At 42.6% G+C, this 16,373-nt stretch overlaps 2 protein-coding genes across 2 annotated transcripts; one reads left to right on the top strand and one right to left on the bottom strand.

Annotated features, from left to right (window-relative positions):
* Positions 1-3,009: 3,009 nt before the first annotated feature.
* On the top strand, positions 3,010-5,482 carry LOC101768516 (pentatricopeptide repeat-containing protein At1g09900). The gene has a single exon (XM_004982484.3). It carries the CDS (start codon positions 3,117-3,119, stop codon positions 5,031-5,033), a length of 1,917 nt encoding a protein of 638 aa, XP_004982541.1. The 5' UTR covers positions 3,010-3,116; the 3' UTR covers positions 5,034-5,482.
* Positions 5,483-6,245: 763 nt separating this feature from the next.
* Positions 6,246-12,407, bottom strand: LOC101768114 (polyadenylate-binding protein RBP45). Its single transcript, XM_004982483.2, has 7 exons — positions 12,055-12,407; positions 8,265-8,742; positions 7,431-7,486; positions 7,216-7,346; positions 6,836-6,932; positions 6,576-6,746; positions 6,246-6,497 (listed from the first exon to the last, which is right to left on the bottom strand). Exons 1-7 carry the CDS (start codon positions 12,346-12,348, stop codon positions 6,495-6,497), a joined length of 1,230 nt encoding a protein of 409 aa, XP_004982540.1. The 5' UTR covers positions 12,349-12,407; the 3' UTR covers positions 6,246-6,494.
* Between the last annotated feature and the right edge of the window lie 3,966 nt (positions 12,408-16,373).

Genomic DNA, 16,373 nt, shown 5'->3' with positions numbered 1-16,373 from the left:
TGTACTTGACAATAATAATTTATAATAAAAAAACCGTCGTGACTTCATCGGTTCCGTGCCTAGGACCGCGGCGGAAAGATGTGGTTAAACCTTTCCGGATCGTACGACAACGGAACCAACACAAAATGCGGCTTTGTTCCGTGCCGTGCGGCCTAGGGCGGAACGCAGCAGGTGAAGCAGATAGCAGTAGTCCAGTAGTACGCGGCAGTCGCATGATCGAAGACGGGTTGGAGAGAAAGTACTAGGTTATTGAATTGAAGTTTAATGGCTGATTGGATGGAGATGACGCTGCGCGAGCGGCGGGACGGCGGAGAGACCGGCGTGTCTTGACGTCTTGTCATGGCGCCGCCGCGCGCCGTGGTCGACTGGTCGTGGCAACGTGGCATGCATACGCCTTGACCCCGGGCGTGGCCGTGGTGGCGCGTGGTGTGCGGTCACGTCACGGCCGCGGCACTGGCCTGCGCCTGCAGCAAAAGCGGGTTTCGCGGATGCGAGGAAGAAAGGGAAATCTTTTGCTTGGGCGAGCGTGTTTTTTGCTTGGGGAGTTGTGGTGGACAGTGGAGTAGCCAATCCTGCGTCAGCCGCTGCGCCTACCTCTTTGGGCCTAGCCCTGGCATATCTTGGGGGATTCCTTTTGGTAGGGTACGTGCAACTTTCCAGCAAGCATTACTACTACTGTTGTACGGTGCACTACCGCTAGCTAGCTAGTGTATCTCCGTCCGTCGGCGTCTCAAACCACGCGGGCATCCTCGTCGCGTCGTGAACTCGTGATCGACGACACCAGCCGTGCTACGCGGCTACGCCCATGTTTGAGTACGTCCTGGGCATGAGGATTAGTGTTTGGGAGGAGCGCCACGGGTGTGCTGTGTGCAATGCTGGAGGGTGGCGTGGAGGCGGACGCTCTTCGGTTCTCAGCCAGCGGGAGGACTCGGCCTCCAGTCCAGGGGAGCGACGTAAATGCCGACCGCCACCACAATTCATCGCCATCGCACAACATCATGCGGCGAAGCTACAGCTTGATGTCGGTGTCAGCTGACACCGGCGGATGTTAGAAAATTTAGTGGAAATAATGTTCAAACACTGTTTACAACGCTAATGACACCGGTAGAAAACAATCCTGACATCTCGGCTAACAACTAAAGTTTAGTCCCTGTCATATCAAATGTTTAGATACTAATTACGAGTATTAAATATAGACTAATTACAGAACCAATTACACAGATGGAGGCTAATTCATGAGACGAATCTATTAAGCTTAATTAGTCCATGATTAGCACATTTACTGTAGCATCACATTACCAAATCATGGACTAATTAGGCTTAATAGATTCGTCTTGCAAATTAGCCTCCATCTGTGCAATTGGTTTTATAATTAGCTCATGTTTAGTCCTCCTAATTAGTATCTAAATGTGACGGGAACTAAACTTTAGTCCGTGTAACCAAACACCCCTTAGAATTGTGTTTTGGAACGCACAGGAGGTGGAGAGGAGGGGTTGTTAGATTGGGAAGCTTGACGGCCGATGTTCGTTTACCGAGGACTTCTTGCGGCTTACCTTTGTGTGTCGGCTTCTTGTCTGGATGCGAGGTAACGACGGCGGTGGTGCGTTCTGGGAGTGCAGCGGTGCAGTTCTGAGGAAGAAGAAGAAGGGTTTCGTTGTAATTTCTCAATTACCTAGGGGCTCTTTTGGAAAAAGGATGCACTTGTTCTTGTTCCTGTTCTCTTTTCGAGCCTGTTTGGATCTGTTTGCTAAACTTTAGCAGCTAAACTTCGCTAAACTTGAGTTTCTAAACTTTAGCCATGGCTGTTTGGATCTATGGGGTAAACAAAATTTAATGAGGTGTAGAAAGACCTGTCTGCCCTTATTTAATGCAAGGGAGGGAGAGAGGATCCAGACAAGCAATAATGAGGGGCAAAGGGTGTCTAGACCTAAGTTTAGCAATAAAAAATTGCTAAAGAGCTAAAGTTTAGCAACTATAGTTTAGCCAGGGGATTTAGGAAATTTGTTGCTAAACTTTCCTAAATAAGGGTATCCAAACACCCTCTTCATACGATGTTATCCCTTCTCGCAAAAAGTAGGAGCAGCCTAGAATGAAGGCATGCCTAGAATGAATAAGCGTTCTCATGGAAGGGCTCAACAGCAGCCTGGCGCGCAGGAGGGACTTCGGCCCAAGACGCAAGTTTGATTTCATTTGGTTTTTATTCATTCTATCCTAAATCTTAGGATTATTCTTTTTTGAGAAAAAAATGATTTTTAATCTGGCATATATATTCACCATTTTCAAATGTTCAAACAAAACGTTTTAGGAACTTGATCAATCATTTTAAGTAATTAACCATTCAAAATTATTGAAATAGTATAGTCAGAATGTTGAACTAGCTTCAGACCATTCAACAATAAAAAAATATTTTAACATATATTTATATAAAATGGTTGAAATATCGTAATACAAATATTGAAGTAGCATAATGCAAATGTTGATATGGTTTGTTGTAAACATTATTTTTTTTTACATCGTGTAATGTTTCGTTTGTTATGGTTCAAGCGGATCCGCAAATGGATTTATGTTTTGAAGAAAAATAAATTCAAAGAGCCAAATCAAAAGGAAATCCATCCGATCCGCTCGTGCAGTGTGGCCACCACCATTTGTGTGCGGTGGTTAATCCATGACGAAATTAAGATGTGAAAAGGTGATGGATACGCGCTTGCATACGCCCTATTTATTTCAGATTATAATCGCTCTAGATTATATAATCTGGATTATGGCCGAGCCGGTGCTGCTGCTGTCTGCGTAGGGCCGTCCCCCACTCCCGTCCCGGGGCGCTAAGGGGTTTTGTTTTAGGAACAGACGGCGCCCTATTTATTTCAGATTATAATCGCTCTAGATTATATAATCTGGATTATGGGCCATAGACATTATGGTAAAAAATAATTGCCTCAGAAAATATCTCAGTGAGGAAGTATTTCTCATTGGAACGCAGGGACATTTGCGAATGGCCGACAGGTTGCAGTTGCAGCTCAAGGTCCCCCAAAACCAAAAACCAGAAATCCACTATCTGCTAGCTTTGCCCCCGTCACCAGCATCCTCGCATTCCATTCGACAATCCCAAATCGCCAATGGTCACCTCGTCGCTCCCGCCGCCCACCATCCCGGGCTCCAAGCCTCCCCCCAAGCTCAGGCCCGCCGTGCTCGCCGCCTCCGCCCCCACCGCGACGACATCCACCGACGCGGCCGCCGGCGGCCGCCTCTCCGCGCTCATCCGCTCGCTCTGCGCCGCGGGCCGCACCGCGGAGGCCGCGCGGGCGCTGTCCGCTGCGGGGGACGGCGCGGGCATCGTCGCCTACAACGCCATGGTGGCGGGCTACTGCCGCGCGGGCCAGCTCCCCGCCGCGCGCCGCCTCGCCGCGGCCGTGCCCGTCCCGCCCAACGCCTACACCTACTTCCCCATCGTGCGCGCCCTCTGCGCGCGGGGCCGGATCGCCGACGCGCTCGCGGTGCTCGACGAGATGCCCCGCCGCGGATGCGCGCCCATCCCGCCCATGTACCACGTCATCCTCGAGGCCGCCTGCAGGGGCGGCGGGTTCCGGAGCGCCGTCCGGGTCCTCGGGTCGCTCCACCAGAGGGGGTGCACGCTGGACGTCGGCAACTTCAACCTCGTCCTCAACGCCATCTGCGACCAGGGGTCCGTCGACGAGGCCGTGCGGCTGCTGCGGGACCTGCCGTCCTTCGGGTGCCAGCCGGACGTGGTGAGCTACAACGCCGTGCTCAAGGGCCTGTGCATGGCCAAGCGCTGGGGCGAGGTGGAGGAGCTCATGGAGGAGATGGTGAAGGTCGACTGCCCGCCTAACATCGTCACATTCAACACACTGATTGGGTACTTGTGCCGGAACGGGCTTTTCGAGCGGGTGCACGAGGTGCTCGCGCAAATGGCAGACCACGGATGCACGCCGGACATCAGAATGTACGCGACCATCATCGATGGGATCTGCAAGGAGGGGCATCTTGAGGTTGCTCATGAGATTTTGAGCAGGATGCCATCATACGGGCTGAAGCCCAACGTGGTTTGCTACAACACCGTGCTGAAGGGATTGTGTAGTGCCGAGCGGTGGGAGGAAGCTGAGGAGTTGCTGGCAGATATGTTTGACAAGGATTGCCCGCTTGACGATGTCACATTCAACATACTCGTTGATTTCTTCTGCCGGAATGGGCTGGTTGACAGGGTGATCGAACTTCTTGAGCAGATGTTGGAGCACGGATGCATGCCGGACGTCATCACATACACTACGGTGATCAATGGCTTCTGCAAAGAAGGGCTTATCGACGAAGCTGTCATGTTGTTGAAAAGTATGGCAGCCTGCGGATGCAAGCCGAATACCATAAGCTATACTATTGTGCTGAAAGGTTTGTGCAGCGCGGAACGATGGGTGGATGCTGAGGAGCTGATGGCTCAAATGATTCAGCAAGGTTGTCCTCCAAATCCTTTTACGTTCAATACGCTCATCAATTTCTTGTGTAAAAAGGGAATGGTTGAGCAGGCCATTGAACTTCTTAAGCAGATGCTAGTGAATGGTTGCAGTCCCGACCTGATTAGTTACAGCACAGTGATTGATGGGCTTGGCAAGGCTGGCAAGACGGATGAAGCACTGGAGCTGTTAAATGTGATGGTCAACAAAGGGATGAGTCCAAACACAATCATTTATTCATCAATAGCTTGCGCCCTCTCAAGAGAAGGTAGAATTAACAAGGTTATTCAGATGATTGACAGCATCCAAGATGCCACAATAAGATCCGATCCAGTGCTCTACAATGCAGTTATTTCTTCGCTCTGCAAAAGAGGGGAAACAGATCGTGCTATTGAATTTTTGGCTTATATGGTGTCCTGTGGATGCATGCCCAACGAATCAACCTATACTATACTTATTCGAGGCTTAGCAAGTGAGGGATTTGTAAAGGAGGCACAGGAGATGCTCAGTGAGTTGTGCTCCAGAGGTGCTCTAAGAAAGCAATTGATGAAGCATTTTGGTATTGAGTAAAGTATAAACCACTAGTTATTACTGCCAAATGCTGGTATCGTCAGGAAATCAGTTTCTTGTTAGCCTGAAGGTGGCATCCACAGTATTTTATCCTGAATCTTCAAATTGCAGTGGCTGGGTATGATGTATCATGCTCTACAAGTGCAGTTCCTGATGGGTGGACACATAAGGTCAGGCTGAAAGACTGTCTCAATGATTCCTAATTAGTAGCAGTTTGTGGCGTTATTGAAGATATCAAGAATACAAAGTTATTCGAGCTTTTGGTTCCTTAGTAGAAGATTTCATCTGACATATCAAATTTGACGAGATTAGCATTTTCGGTTATTTCAGTAGATGTTGAACATCACACGGTTAACTGTTGTATCAAGTGCCTTTCTTTAGGGAAAGGACTTTCAAAATACTAATGATGAGTCAAGTATCTTGAGGGCTACTCCCTCTGATCCATGCTACTCCCTCTGATCCAAATTATAAGTCATTCTTTCTTGAAGAGTCAAATCATCTCAAGTTTGACCAAATTTATATGATAAAGTACTAATATTCATGTTACCAAATAAGTACCATTAGTTTATTTATTAAATATATTTTCATAGTATATCTATTCAGTGCCATAAATCTTTTTGATCCTTTCTATAATTTTGGTCAAACTTAAAATGGTTTGACTCTTCCGAAAAGTTGGAATGATATAATTTGGAACGGAGGGAATACATGCTTTGCAATTGTCCCGACAAGTCGATAATTCCGTACAGTTTCACACATATATATTGTGCACTGGATGGAGTTCAGAGTTATTTTTCCAGATTTACTTTCACTATTTCATTTATAATGCCAATTTTAACTAGGCGCAGGGATTAAGAAGATGAGATACGAAATGGTAGAGGGGAACAACCGTAACAATGCTTTGGGAATAAGGAAAACATAGTTTACAAGAATATTTACACATGGATTTTGAAAAGACGAGTGTAACATCAGCAGTTATAATGTGCAGAGATACCGCTATGCCCCAAACACGGCAAGACAAGTAAACCAAATTCGAAGTGTTATTCCTATTTCATGGATGGAAACATTTGCCCATTCAACCAGCCCTAAGCCTAAGGATGTCAATGCTAGCGTAGACACGAAAGAAGTAACTGTAAACTTTCTCAAAGATTTTAGCAATAAGAGCAAGTCGAAAAATGAAACCAAGACACAGTATTCCTACGTGGCACGAGCAGCACAATAAAATCCTCGCGACAAAACTTCTTGAACAATGGAAAAATGTCTGATCCAGTTACAGCTGAAACACTATTGTCACTCTAGGCCTCAGCAAAAATCTCACGTACAACACAGGCTACGTGTACAAGGACGTTGGAGCAATATAACACAAGCAACAGTCACAAAATTTCTCATGCCAATGCACCTAAGTTGCTGCCCCAACTACTCCGCTGCCAGCTTGCCAATGATGATCCTCTCGAACCATTATTCTTACTGCACATAGAAAACTTGTCTTAGTAATGCAGAAACTAATCAATACAATGTACTAGGACCCTGAGAAACATGCTTAACCTGTTGTGGTGGGGGCTGCTGTGGTGGTTGCTGCTGGTAATTTCCATACCCTGGATATGCTGTATACGCATACATGGCAGGATCTTGAGGAGGCCGAGCATAACCATATGGATCATAACCTTGGGGATAACCATAGTAGCCGCTGCTCCATTGGTTCTGCTCTTGCTGAGGCTGGAACAAAAAACCAGCAAAGGACATCTGATTACTTTTGTCTAATAAAGCACCAAGTAAAAGGCATGCTAATTAGATACAAAAGATACCTGTTTGTTTGCAGGGCTACGACCCCACGAGAGCCTTACGCTCTGGCCTCCTAACTGGGTTCCATTTAGCACCCTTATGGCCTCCTCAGCTGATGCCCTGAACAAATAGAATTTTTAATCAAGACAAAATCCATATAGGAGTGTCCGATTCAGAATATTACGCAGCATTTCCACTTTAAATTTCCAATCCTTTCCATACGGTTTACATTTTACAAAATACACTCCTCAGTAATGTGGAATTACTATATCCAATTGGATGCCCTCTTTGGCACTAAATATTAGCAGAGAAAGGTTTGAGGTCTGTAAATTGGTCTGCACAGTGTAATAAACCGAAAGATAATGAGGCTATCAAATAACAGCAGAAAAGATACTCTTGATACCTGTTAGAATATTGCACAAATCCGCATCGCTTTCCTACAGGTATTTTGACATAGAGAAGCTCTCCATATGGACTGAAGGTTTGCCTCAGAACCTCATCAGTCACACTCGGGTCAAGACCACCAACAAATACCTGCAAGCAATGAAACATGCCTAAAAAATAAACATCCATTCAAGGTTCAGCTTGAAAAGGCAAAACTATTTGTTGTATACTCACAGTAGTATTGTTTGGATCATTATCAGAATCAGTTCCTTGTGTATTCGGGTATGTAGCTGCAGAAGAACGGAAGAGTAAGCCAATTTACATTTTGGCTATAGTCATAGATTTCTAAGTAAGTCATGAATATGCAAACTGTTATCTAGTGATCCATAAACATTTTAGACTTCAAGTTTTTAACAATCAATCATGGGTGGTAACAACACAAATATGCCACATGTCAACCTGGTCAGATCATAACAGATAATAAAAAAGTAATCAACAAAATAGTTGTAGATTTGATAGAACGTTCTTCAAACTATCACTTGGTAGTTGTACAATGTTGTTTATCTGAGTGTACGGTGCACCCTACACTTGACTGTGCTTGTATGGATGAGAAGCTGTGATACCGTTCATATCTCAGAAGGCTTAAATGGTGGCTTAATGGGGGTGTTTTATTGATTATTTCTTCCAGTACAAAGTCTGTTAAACAAAATGCTATGAAGAAATTAGAGATTGGAGAAAGGCACTAAAGGTGCGGTGCAAGCACCAAAAGTGGAGTTGATAATGGTTTCAACAGTGTGATGGACGCGACCATGTTATTTTGTTTGTGACAATAACTTATGAAATTCAGGACCATGGGTACGTCTGGGGATGTTTGTTTAACTGATTCATCATGGTTAACAGGAGAATTTAAGAAGTGAGCACAACTATTTTCATGTCCATCCATACTTAAGGAGAATTTAAGAAGAAGCATGTTTTATCTACCACAAACCATACAACAAGAAGAGGAAATATTTATAATTCCCTTGACAGAGTCAAAAATGTCCTAGCTATAGAAGTAAGCTTGCATACCACTAGATGGCTGTTGTTGTCCACTGATATTCTTCTTGTTGGATGCTGGTCCAAGGCGCATGGGCCTGCTAGAACAGTATTGTCCATTCATTTCAGTCATAGCTCGAGTCTGTTCATCCAAATCTCCAAATTTAACAAAACCATAGCCTTTCGAGCGGCCGGTAGTTCTGTCAAAGACAACTTTTGCACCCTTGACTGATGGATAACGACTCTTGAATGTATCTTGTAGAATGAAATCTGTAACATCTGAGGCCAGATCCCCAACAAATATAGTATAATCTGAGCCATCATCTCCACGTTTCTCACCAGCCCCACTTGTAGCCCAATTCAATTTGAAAGGTTGATTACCATTAGGCATCATTTGACCATTATAATTCTGAAGAACTTGTTCAGCTAATGCATGGTTGCCAAATTCAATAAAACCATAACCCTCAGGCTGCCCAGTCTGCTTGTTCCGAATTATCTTCACTGAAATAACCTGAACATTACACAAGTCAACTCATTAAGCCAATATACCACAATGGTGTTTCTCATGCTGTAAATTTTACAAAGCCAGGAATGAACTCTCTGAAATAAAATGAAACACATAAGTCCACGCTATACCCTGGAATAAAAGTCTTTATTTACACACTATTAGTAGAAAAATTTACAGCAAGGGATAACTACATGTAGCATTATCTTTCATGGACTAGATAGCCAGAGAAATAAGAAGAAATAGGCAGTAGATGAAAGCAGCAACTCTATACATGATAATAAGTTCATTCTTTTTGCTTGGTCTCGTAGCCTATAATGTGCCTTTTATAGTGCTAGCTCCACATGTCACCAAAGACTTGAACGATCCAATATAAACAAAAATACTGCCAGAGATCCTGAATGTCACCCAAAACGTATTGAAAAAAACCGAAACAAACTAATAGAAAGAAGCAACTTACAATACATTAGAATATTTGAGCACAAGGCAACAATCTAATACTGTATTTTAGTTTTGATATATTATTTTGTCTGGAAGATTATCTGAGTTAAATTCATTTGTACTAGCAGTTTGAATTCACTGTTGATCCAGGTTGTCATGTCATTTTTCAAACATTTACCAATGAATTTCTTGGGAGTAAAAAGCAGATTGGGAATTTGGGACAACTTTTGAGTCGGTTCAAAATGGTAGGCCTTGAAATCTGAGGTCAAGAAAGCGTGGTAATTGTGTCATCTAGAGACTTCTCCATCTCTGGTCCAGTTTTTCTCTATATTATAGTGTTTCATCTCCTTCAAGCTGAGCTGTACCATCATTGGTGCGGTAATTACCTTGTCATGAAAAGTGCATGACACGATCAACCCATAAACCAACACAAATAAGCGACATTTGGTTTGATGGAGTTGCTAGTTGCTATCAAAATCATGTATTACTCCTAGTCACTACAGTTCAGTAACTATAGCAAGTTCACCATTATATTGAGCAACACTTATTTTCGTGATTTCCCATAAATAATACACATTTGTGTTACTCAAACTTTAGCACAACTAAAGCTTCAAGTGAGTAACTCAAAAGTGAGTTAGTCCTTCCAATTCAAACACATGGATATAGTTCTTTGATAACCTAAACCAAAATTCATAAAAGAATTTAACCAGAGTAACATATTCCATAGTGAAACATCTGCAAAATTTGAATTATTTTGATGCATCCTAGAAAGGAAGCTGTTTAAATTTTCAATTATCTACTGGCGTGTGGCACAGCAAGAAATATACGTTGTTTTGGAAGCGTATAGAATATATGTTGCTTCAGACAGGATGCACTTAAAACTTTCTAATGCTTTGGATGTTGTAGACAGGATGCACTTAAAACTTTCTAAATTTTATGAGGATATGTACATAGTTTGAACAATTGAAAGTAATACTGATAAGTTTGTCACAAATAATCCTTTATTTAAGCTAGATATCCATATCTCGCTATGTTTTACCAAGATTGTCACAAATATCGATATGTTCAAAATTACCGCTTGTAAAATGCACATGTCCAAGACAGCATACATGTATTATGTAAATGCAGAGGGGGCACTGATTTTTACAAATCTATACTCATCAAAACATGCCTAATGCACTAATGCCCATGCCATATAAAATTCAATAACCAATGCTAAAACATCAGTGATGATATGTGAATGGCCAACAAGAGACTGTTTATATTAGTAAAAAAGATGCAAACATACAACTGAACTTGTGCAAACTAAAATGTTGATCCCACTAAAATATGCATGCACGGACCCCATACAAAAATCCAAATATCATATCCAAGCAAGCATTAAAATATGTATAACAAAACAGCAAAGGTGGTAAAATTTGAAGAAGATAAAAGCATACTTTTAGTGAAATAATCCAAAGGAACATTTATAACACATTTCTAGTTGAATGAAGATATTAATAAATACAATTGAAGCAGAGGAGTATCTAAAAAAACATAATCAAGAATCTCTCAGTGATGGTACCTATGAACCTAAAACATTGGGAGTGCAAATATCATGTGAACCATCTGAGTCTGGCAACCACTCATGAGTCATGACATAACATAAATCATGTGAAAAGATCACTGTAAACTTTGAAAGCTCATCAAAAACCATAGATTTTTTCTAATAATAGTATGAATCCATAAGTAGTTAAGTACCCAATAATTTGAGTCACTTACTAAATACAATCAACATGAACATACTAACAGTCCATGACATATGGATAGTTTGCATCATGTACTAACAAATTTGCACTATTAAGTTCATATCTAGGCATCTAGCAAGTATATGAAAGTTAGCAGCAACTCATTTTATGAGATAACCAATCCTGCATAAGTATAAAGAGAGTGAAAATTACACGTGCAGTGCAATAACTTCCAGTGATCTAAGTAGATCTTAAACAGAGTAATCATGAATGCATAGCAAGGAAATTTGGCTTATATAGTTATATTAGACATTAGCTAACAGAACGTAACAGCTAGAGTGAACAGGCAAAAATGGTAACTATTTTGCTTCCCAAAACAGGTTGAATCTATCATTGCAATGGCCAATACATATAATAGCATTAAGAGGCACAAGAAAAATCATAACATAAGCCCCCTTTTGCCAAAAGGCTAGTATAACACCAGCTGCCTGGTGTTCCCATTCAGATGCAGCCCAGAAAGGAATTATCATTACCAAAGAGGTGAATATTATGTTGTTAAATATGGGAAAATATGGAACGTCACAACATCCCTTAATAAACCACCAAAATTGTTTGCGGTAACACAGTGGAAGTTTGCTTAGGGGCTACAACTGCCATAGGAACAACATACACACGCAAAAAAAAATGTAATTCCAAGCACAACACACCTTAAAGAAAAAAAAAATCCAAACACTAATATGATTCAACTCTCCTCTCGGCAAAAGAGAAACTATTATGCAAACTAAGTAATTAACGTCACATTCGAAACTGATAGACAACATATGGTATGGTAGCTTCTCAGGTTTGCCATACCGGTTGCATGGCCAAATGCTATCCAGATCAACTAATGCCAGCCAACCAGGTAATGCACATAAATTAGCATCAAAACCATGTTTTTCAATCACCACTCAATAATTTGGCACTTCGAAACTGGCAAATCATGTTGTTCAAGCCATTGAGTTGGCAAGTTCTAAAATGCCTCTCTTCACCACGCACATAAACAGAACTTGCGCACAACTTTCCTACACTTGTAGGATTAAATTCTCAAAGACCAATCTGGAATCTGGAAACAATTAAAGTAAAGAGCAGGGAGACGGCGGCGGCGCATCACCTCGCCGGCTTGGGAGAAGCAGCTGTAGAGGTAGTTCTCGTCCATCCAGTACTGCAGGTCCCCGATCCAGAGGGTCTTAGCCTCGTCCCCTCCCCCGCTGCCGGACGGTGCCGGCGCCGGCGCCGGCGCAGCCTGCGGCGGCGGCTGGCCCCACATAGCGGGAGGCGGTGGCCCCGCCTGGTAGAACTGCGGGGGCGGCGGCGGTGGGTGCCCCGCCTGGTAGTACTGCGGTGGGGGCGGCGGCGCCATTGCCCATTGCTGCTGCTGCGGCGGCGGCGGCGGCGGCTGCATCATGGCGGCGCGGTTTAGGGGTCAAAACCCTAGGAACGCGAGGAGAGAGAAGAGAGGGGGAGCTCGTGGGCCAAACGGATGGATAGAAATTGCGGCCGCTGAGGTGGTTTCGTCAGTCCGATCTGGAGCGGACGGCCGAGATCGACCGGACCGGATCTAGCGAAGGAAAGAGGCTACCGGTTTTGCCAAAGAAGGCAAAACCGCCGCACATCCTGATTCCTGAACGGGCTAGCCCGGTTTGGGCTATGTTTCGGATAACTCTTTATTGTGCGCGTTTCATGTGTGTTTTTCTACTCCATATTTTTCGAAATGCTTTTCTACTCCGTATAAACTGCATGGAAGATTTACAGGAGTACATTTTTAATTTTCATCTGAGGACAGGTTTGAGAAATTTCAATTTTTTGCAAGTTGGCCACATTTTTATCAAATTTAATATTAACCTAAACAACGCAACATATCAGTGCCCACAAATTGACCTGGCCACATTTTTATCAAATTTAATATTAACCAAAATTCCCACAAAAGTAGGCAACCAATAGTCAACTTTAAAGCCCAAAAGTATGATTAATCAAGATCAACACAATAAGTGTACATATTACTCGAGTTAAAAGTATAAAGAGAAAACATATGGATAGCTGTCTCTGTTTTTATGCACTTTAATTAGAGGCTAAAAACAAAGGAAATTATTTTCTTTACAAACAAATTATATACTTGTCTTTGTGAATAGAGCTAGAAAGCGCATTGTCATATTACATAAAGAACCTAAACTACAAAGAAAAGATAACCATATGCCCTCTCCTTCACCCTCCATCCTTTGTCGCTATTCACGTTTTCGCCGTAATAGTTGAACAAGCTTAGCATAAAAAAAAGAGAGTAAAAAAACTCGTATCAACTCCGATGAGGAACCACAATCCTTGCATTTGATAGCCGCAATAGCCAACATCTAAATCCACGATCAAGGCACGTCTCTTCTACTTAAAAAAAAAAGTAAAAAGGGACTTTTTTACGGTCCGTTGTCTCACCCCCACTCCATGGTCCTCCCTCGAGCCGATTTCAACCCTCCGATCGTACTTTCACACTCTGCACCGTCCGGTTCACCCCCGCCACCCCCTCCTCTAATTTCTTCGTCCGCCCATGCCGCCCCTCCCCCCTTCTTTTCCTAACCGCACCCCTCCCCTCCGATTCGCCACCCCTCTCTTTGATCCGCTGCCCCTCCCCTCGTGCAACCCCTCCCTCTCGCGTGCATCTTGGGCATTCTTGGGGAGGGGGATGTTGGCCGGGGGATTGAACCTGTTGATTGATAGCGTAAATGGAATTTTCATGTGTTGTGGTGCTTGGATTTTTTGTTCTGAATTGGGTAATAACTCAACGGGCTAACTAATGTTCAATATAGGCTATCTGAAAATTGCATTGCTTGGGGTAGAGTTCTGGTCTTTTTGCTGAATGACTTGGATCCAATTGATTATGCAATGTTTGAGCAGCTAGGGTGTTCTCTCACCATAATTTTTAGATTGGGCTGATTGGTGATGACTTCCCACTGACAAGCAACATCATTATCAATTTTTAGAATTTTATTTGGGCTTCTTCATGCTTCCTTACAATCGCCGTCCATTTTGCCAAGAGATAGTTGTGACTGATGTGATTTCTAAACTGACAAATTGAGTACGTGTTTGCGCCTGGTCTTTACGAGGCCAAGTTCGGCGGCCACTATTTTCTCCCCATATTTCTATTTTTTACTTATTGTAAAGTAAATTAGTGCAGCAACATAGAAGTATTTGCAGCTACACGTATCATCGCCGTCCTGAAAATTAAAGATAGAAGTATTTTCTCCTTCTATATTTATAGCGTACATTGGATTTTATCATCGACCAACCTTCCCCGGAGTATTTCTGATATTATTCTTTTCTTCTTCTGGTAGATCATCAACTTGTACATTGGATTTTTAAAGGAGCGTGCAGAAAGGTTTCTGAAATGTCAATTATTCTTTACACTTTTACAACGTTAGTCGATTGCATTTTTGCTTCCTTTGAACTGCATATACAGAATTCCATATAAAAATGCTAGGACTATCATCAAATAAAAGATCTGCTCTCCTGAATGATTATTCGGCACGTCACTGCTTGATCTCATTTCTCCTATTAGCAGACAGAGGCACCAAGCACTATCAACTAAGAACCATTCTGTGTGGAAGGTGTAATTTGCTGTCATCATCTGTTGGTGGTCACGGTGGTTATACTGAAGAACTCAGAAGCTATCGTACCTCTGCCAAAAGAAAGTGCTGGCAGCCGAATTGGTAAACATTTTGTTTAGTCAAGCTCAATATATTACCTGATTCTGTACACTGCACACAAGCTGATGTGTTCTGATTTCTGAATGCTGCATCTTGTATGTGGTTAAGGTAAGCCTATTCATGCTTTGAGACTCATAGTCCTTTTTTTCAGTCACAAAAATTCTGTAGGCAACTACACACAGATCATTGGTCTCTGCCTGAAGTTTTGCGTTAACTGAAGATATGTCGAGATAAATGTCGATTGGTGATGGTGACTCGAGGACCTTCATGAGGTGAAACGATCTCCGGTGAAACGCTGTCCAATAGTTGCACCTGTACTTTCAAGACAATGTCCTTTTTTTTTTCCAGGATGACTAATCAAAGCGGACGAAGGGTCAAGTTTGTTCAGTGAAATGTAAAGCTTGTTTCATGATTTTGAAATTATAGATGCAGTGAAAGTTCATATTAGGCTGCAAACTTAGGCCTTTGTTACATTATCCATGATTTGGTGGACGAATGGACTCCCTAAGACTAGACAAGTTAGAATGTAGGTTGTTTATACTGTTAACAGGAATGCTTCTTGTTAAACATGTCAAGAGAATCGTTGTGCATGAAATTTGCTTAATAATGATATAATATTGTTTGAGCGATGATATGTGATTTCCCAACAAGTTCAAATAAGTTTGTTATTCTAAATTGATGTTCCTGTAATGAATTTGTTTCGCCTGTAGCAACGCACATGCATATACCCCAATAGAGTTTTATCATCTGATTCTACTGCTACTTATGAAGTGCTAATGAATGGTTAACTCAAATTGATATTACATTATCCATAGGAAGATTGTCACGGATCATTTAATTTTTCTGTGCATATTTAAATATGTGCTTTTTATTTGGCATGTGGGTATGAACATACGCAGTACCACGTAAACGACCTGGTGATGCAACAACGGCATTTGCTTCTGTTTTTTCCATCGGTCATGCTAGCACCAAAGGATTTTTTTTTTCCATGATAGATTTTGACGCTCATCGCACTATATAATACAAATTTTTCCTTTGCAGAGGTGTGCCTGAACAGTATGGTCAAAAGTCAAAATTAATTACATTGCCTTGGGTTGGCATTCTAAACTGTTTTTTATTGTGAGGCAACCTATACCATTTAAACTATGCTTATGAAGATATTTTCTTTTTGGCCCGTAGCAACGCACAGGCACGATTCTAGTAAGATCCTAAATGGATAGTGGTGATGTCCTCTCTATCAAGGTAAAGGGTTAAATCTAGTGCCACCTTCCACGAATTTCACTAGATCTAGTAGCCCACGAACAAAATCCACAGCAGGGGTAGCAATGATGCTGTGGACAAAAATAACTAACATTACTATCATGATAAAAAAAAGCTATATAGCAAGTAGATGGATAAAAGCTATCCTCCCACATAATGGTGGCAGCATTTACGTAAACTTAAACAGAAGACAGCTCAATTTTTTTTCTCTGGACGCTTACTTTTACTACCTAAATTTTCACTGCCAATGACAAAAACTCCATTTGGATCCCTCCTCTAAGGATGGCAACGGGGTGGGGTTCGGATCAGGTGGAGTGTCTGGGGCACTTAAAATTCGAAACCTGAACCTAAACACGAAATCCGCCCCGAACACCTATTCGGGTGAAATCCCATCCCCGAAACCGAAACCATGGATCCCTGAAACCCATGGATTAACTGAGACCCCGAAAGTATCGCGGCGAGGGTGGTGCCGGGGCCG

Source organism: Setaria italica, chromosome IX (assembly GCF_000263155.2).
Source record: "Setaria italica strain Yugu1 chromosome IX, Setaria_italica_v2.0, whole genome shotgun sequence".
In the NCBI taxonomy this organism is placed as follows: domain Eukaryota; kingdom Viridiplantae; phylum Streptophyta; class Magnoliopsida; order Poales; family Poaceae; genus Setaria; species Setaria italica.
Note: the sequence above shows the minus strand (reverse complement) of the source record. Positions and strands in the feature narration are given on the sequence as shown.

What these genes read in the sequence shown, in the direction of transcription:
- LOC101768516 (XM_004982484.3), top strand. Translation starts at nt 3,117, where the DNA reads ATGGTCACCTCGTCGCTCCCGCCGCCCACCATCCCGGGCTCCAAGCCT.
- LOC101768114 (XM_004982483.2), bottom strand. Translation starts at nt 12,348, where the DNA reads ATGATGCAGCCGCCGCCGCCGCCGCCGCAGCAGCAGCAATGGGCAATG. An exon ending in ACAACAACAGCCATCTAGTG is followed by an intron (nt 7,487 to 8,264) that starts GTATGCAAGCTT and finishes GTTCTTCTGCAG; the next exon opens with CTACATACCCGAATACACAA. An exon ending in GTAGCCCTGCAAACAAACAG is followed by an intron (nt 6,747 to 6,835) that starts GTATCTTTTGTA and finishes TTTTTGTTCCAG; the next exon opens with CCTCAGCAAGAGCAGAACCA.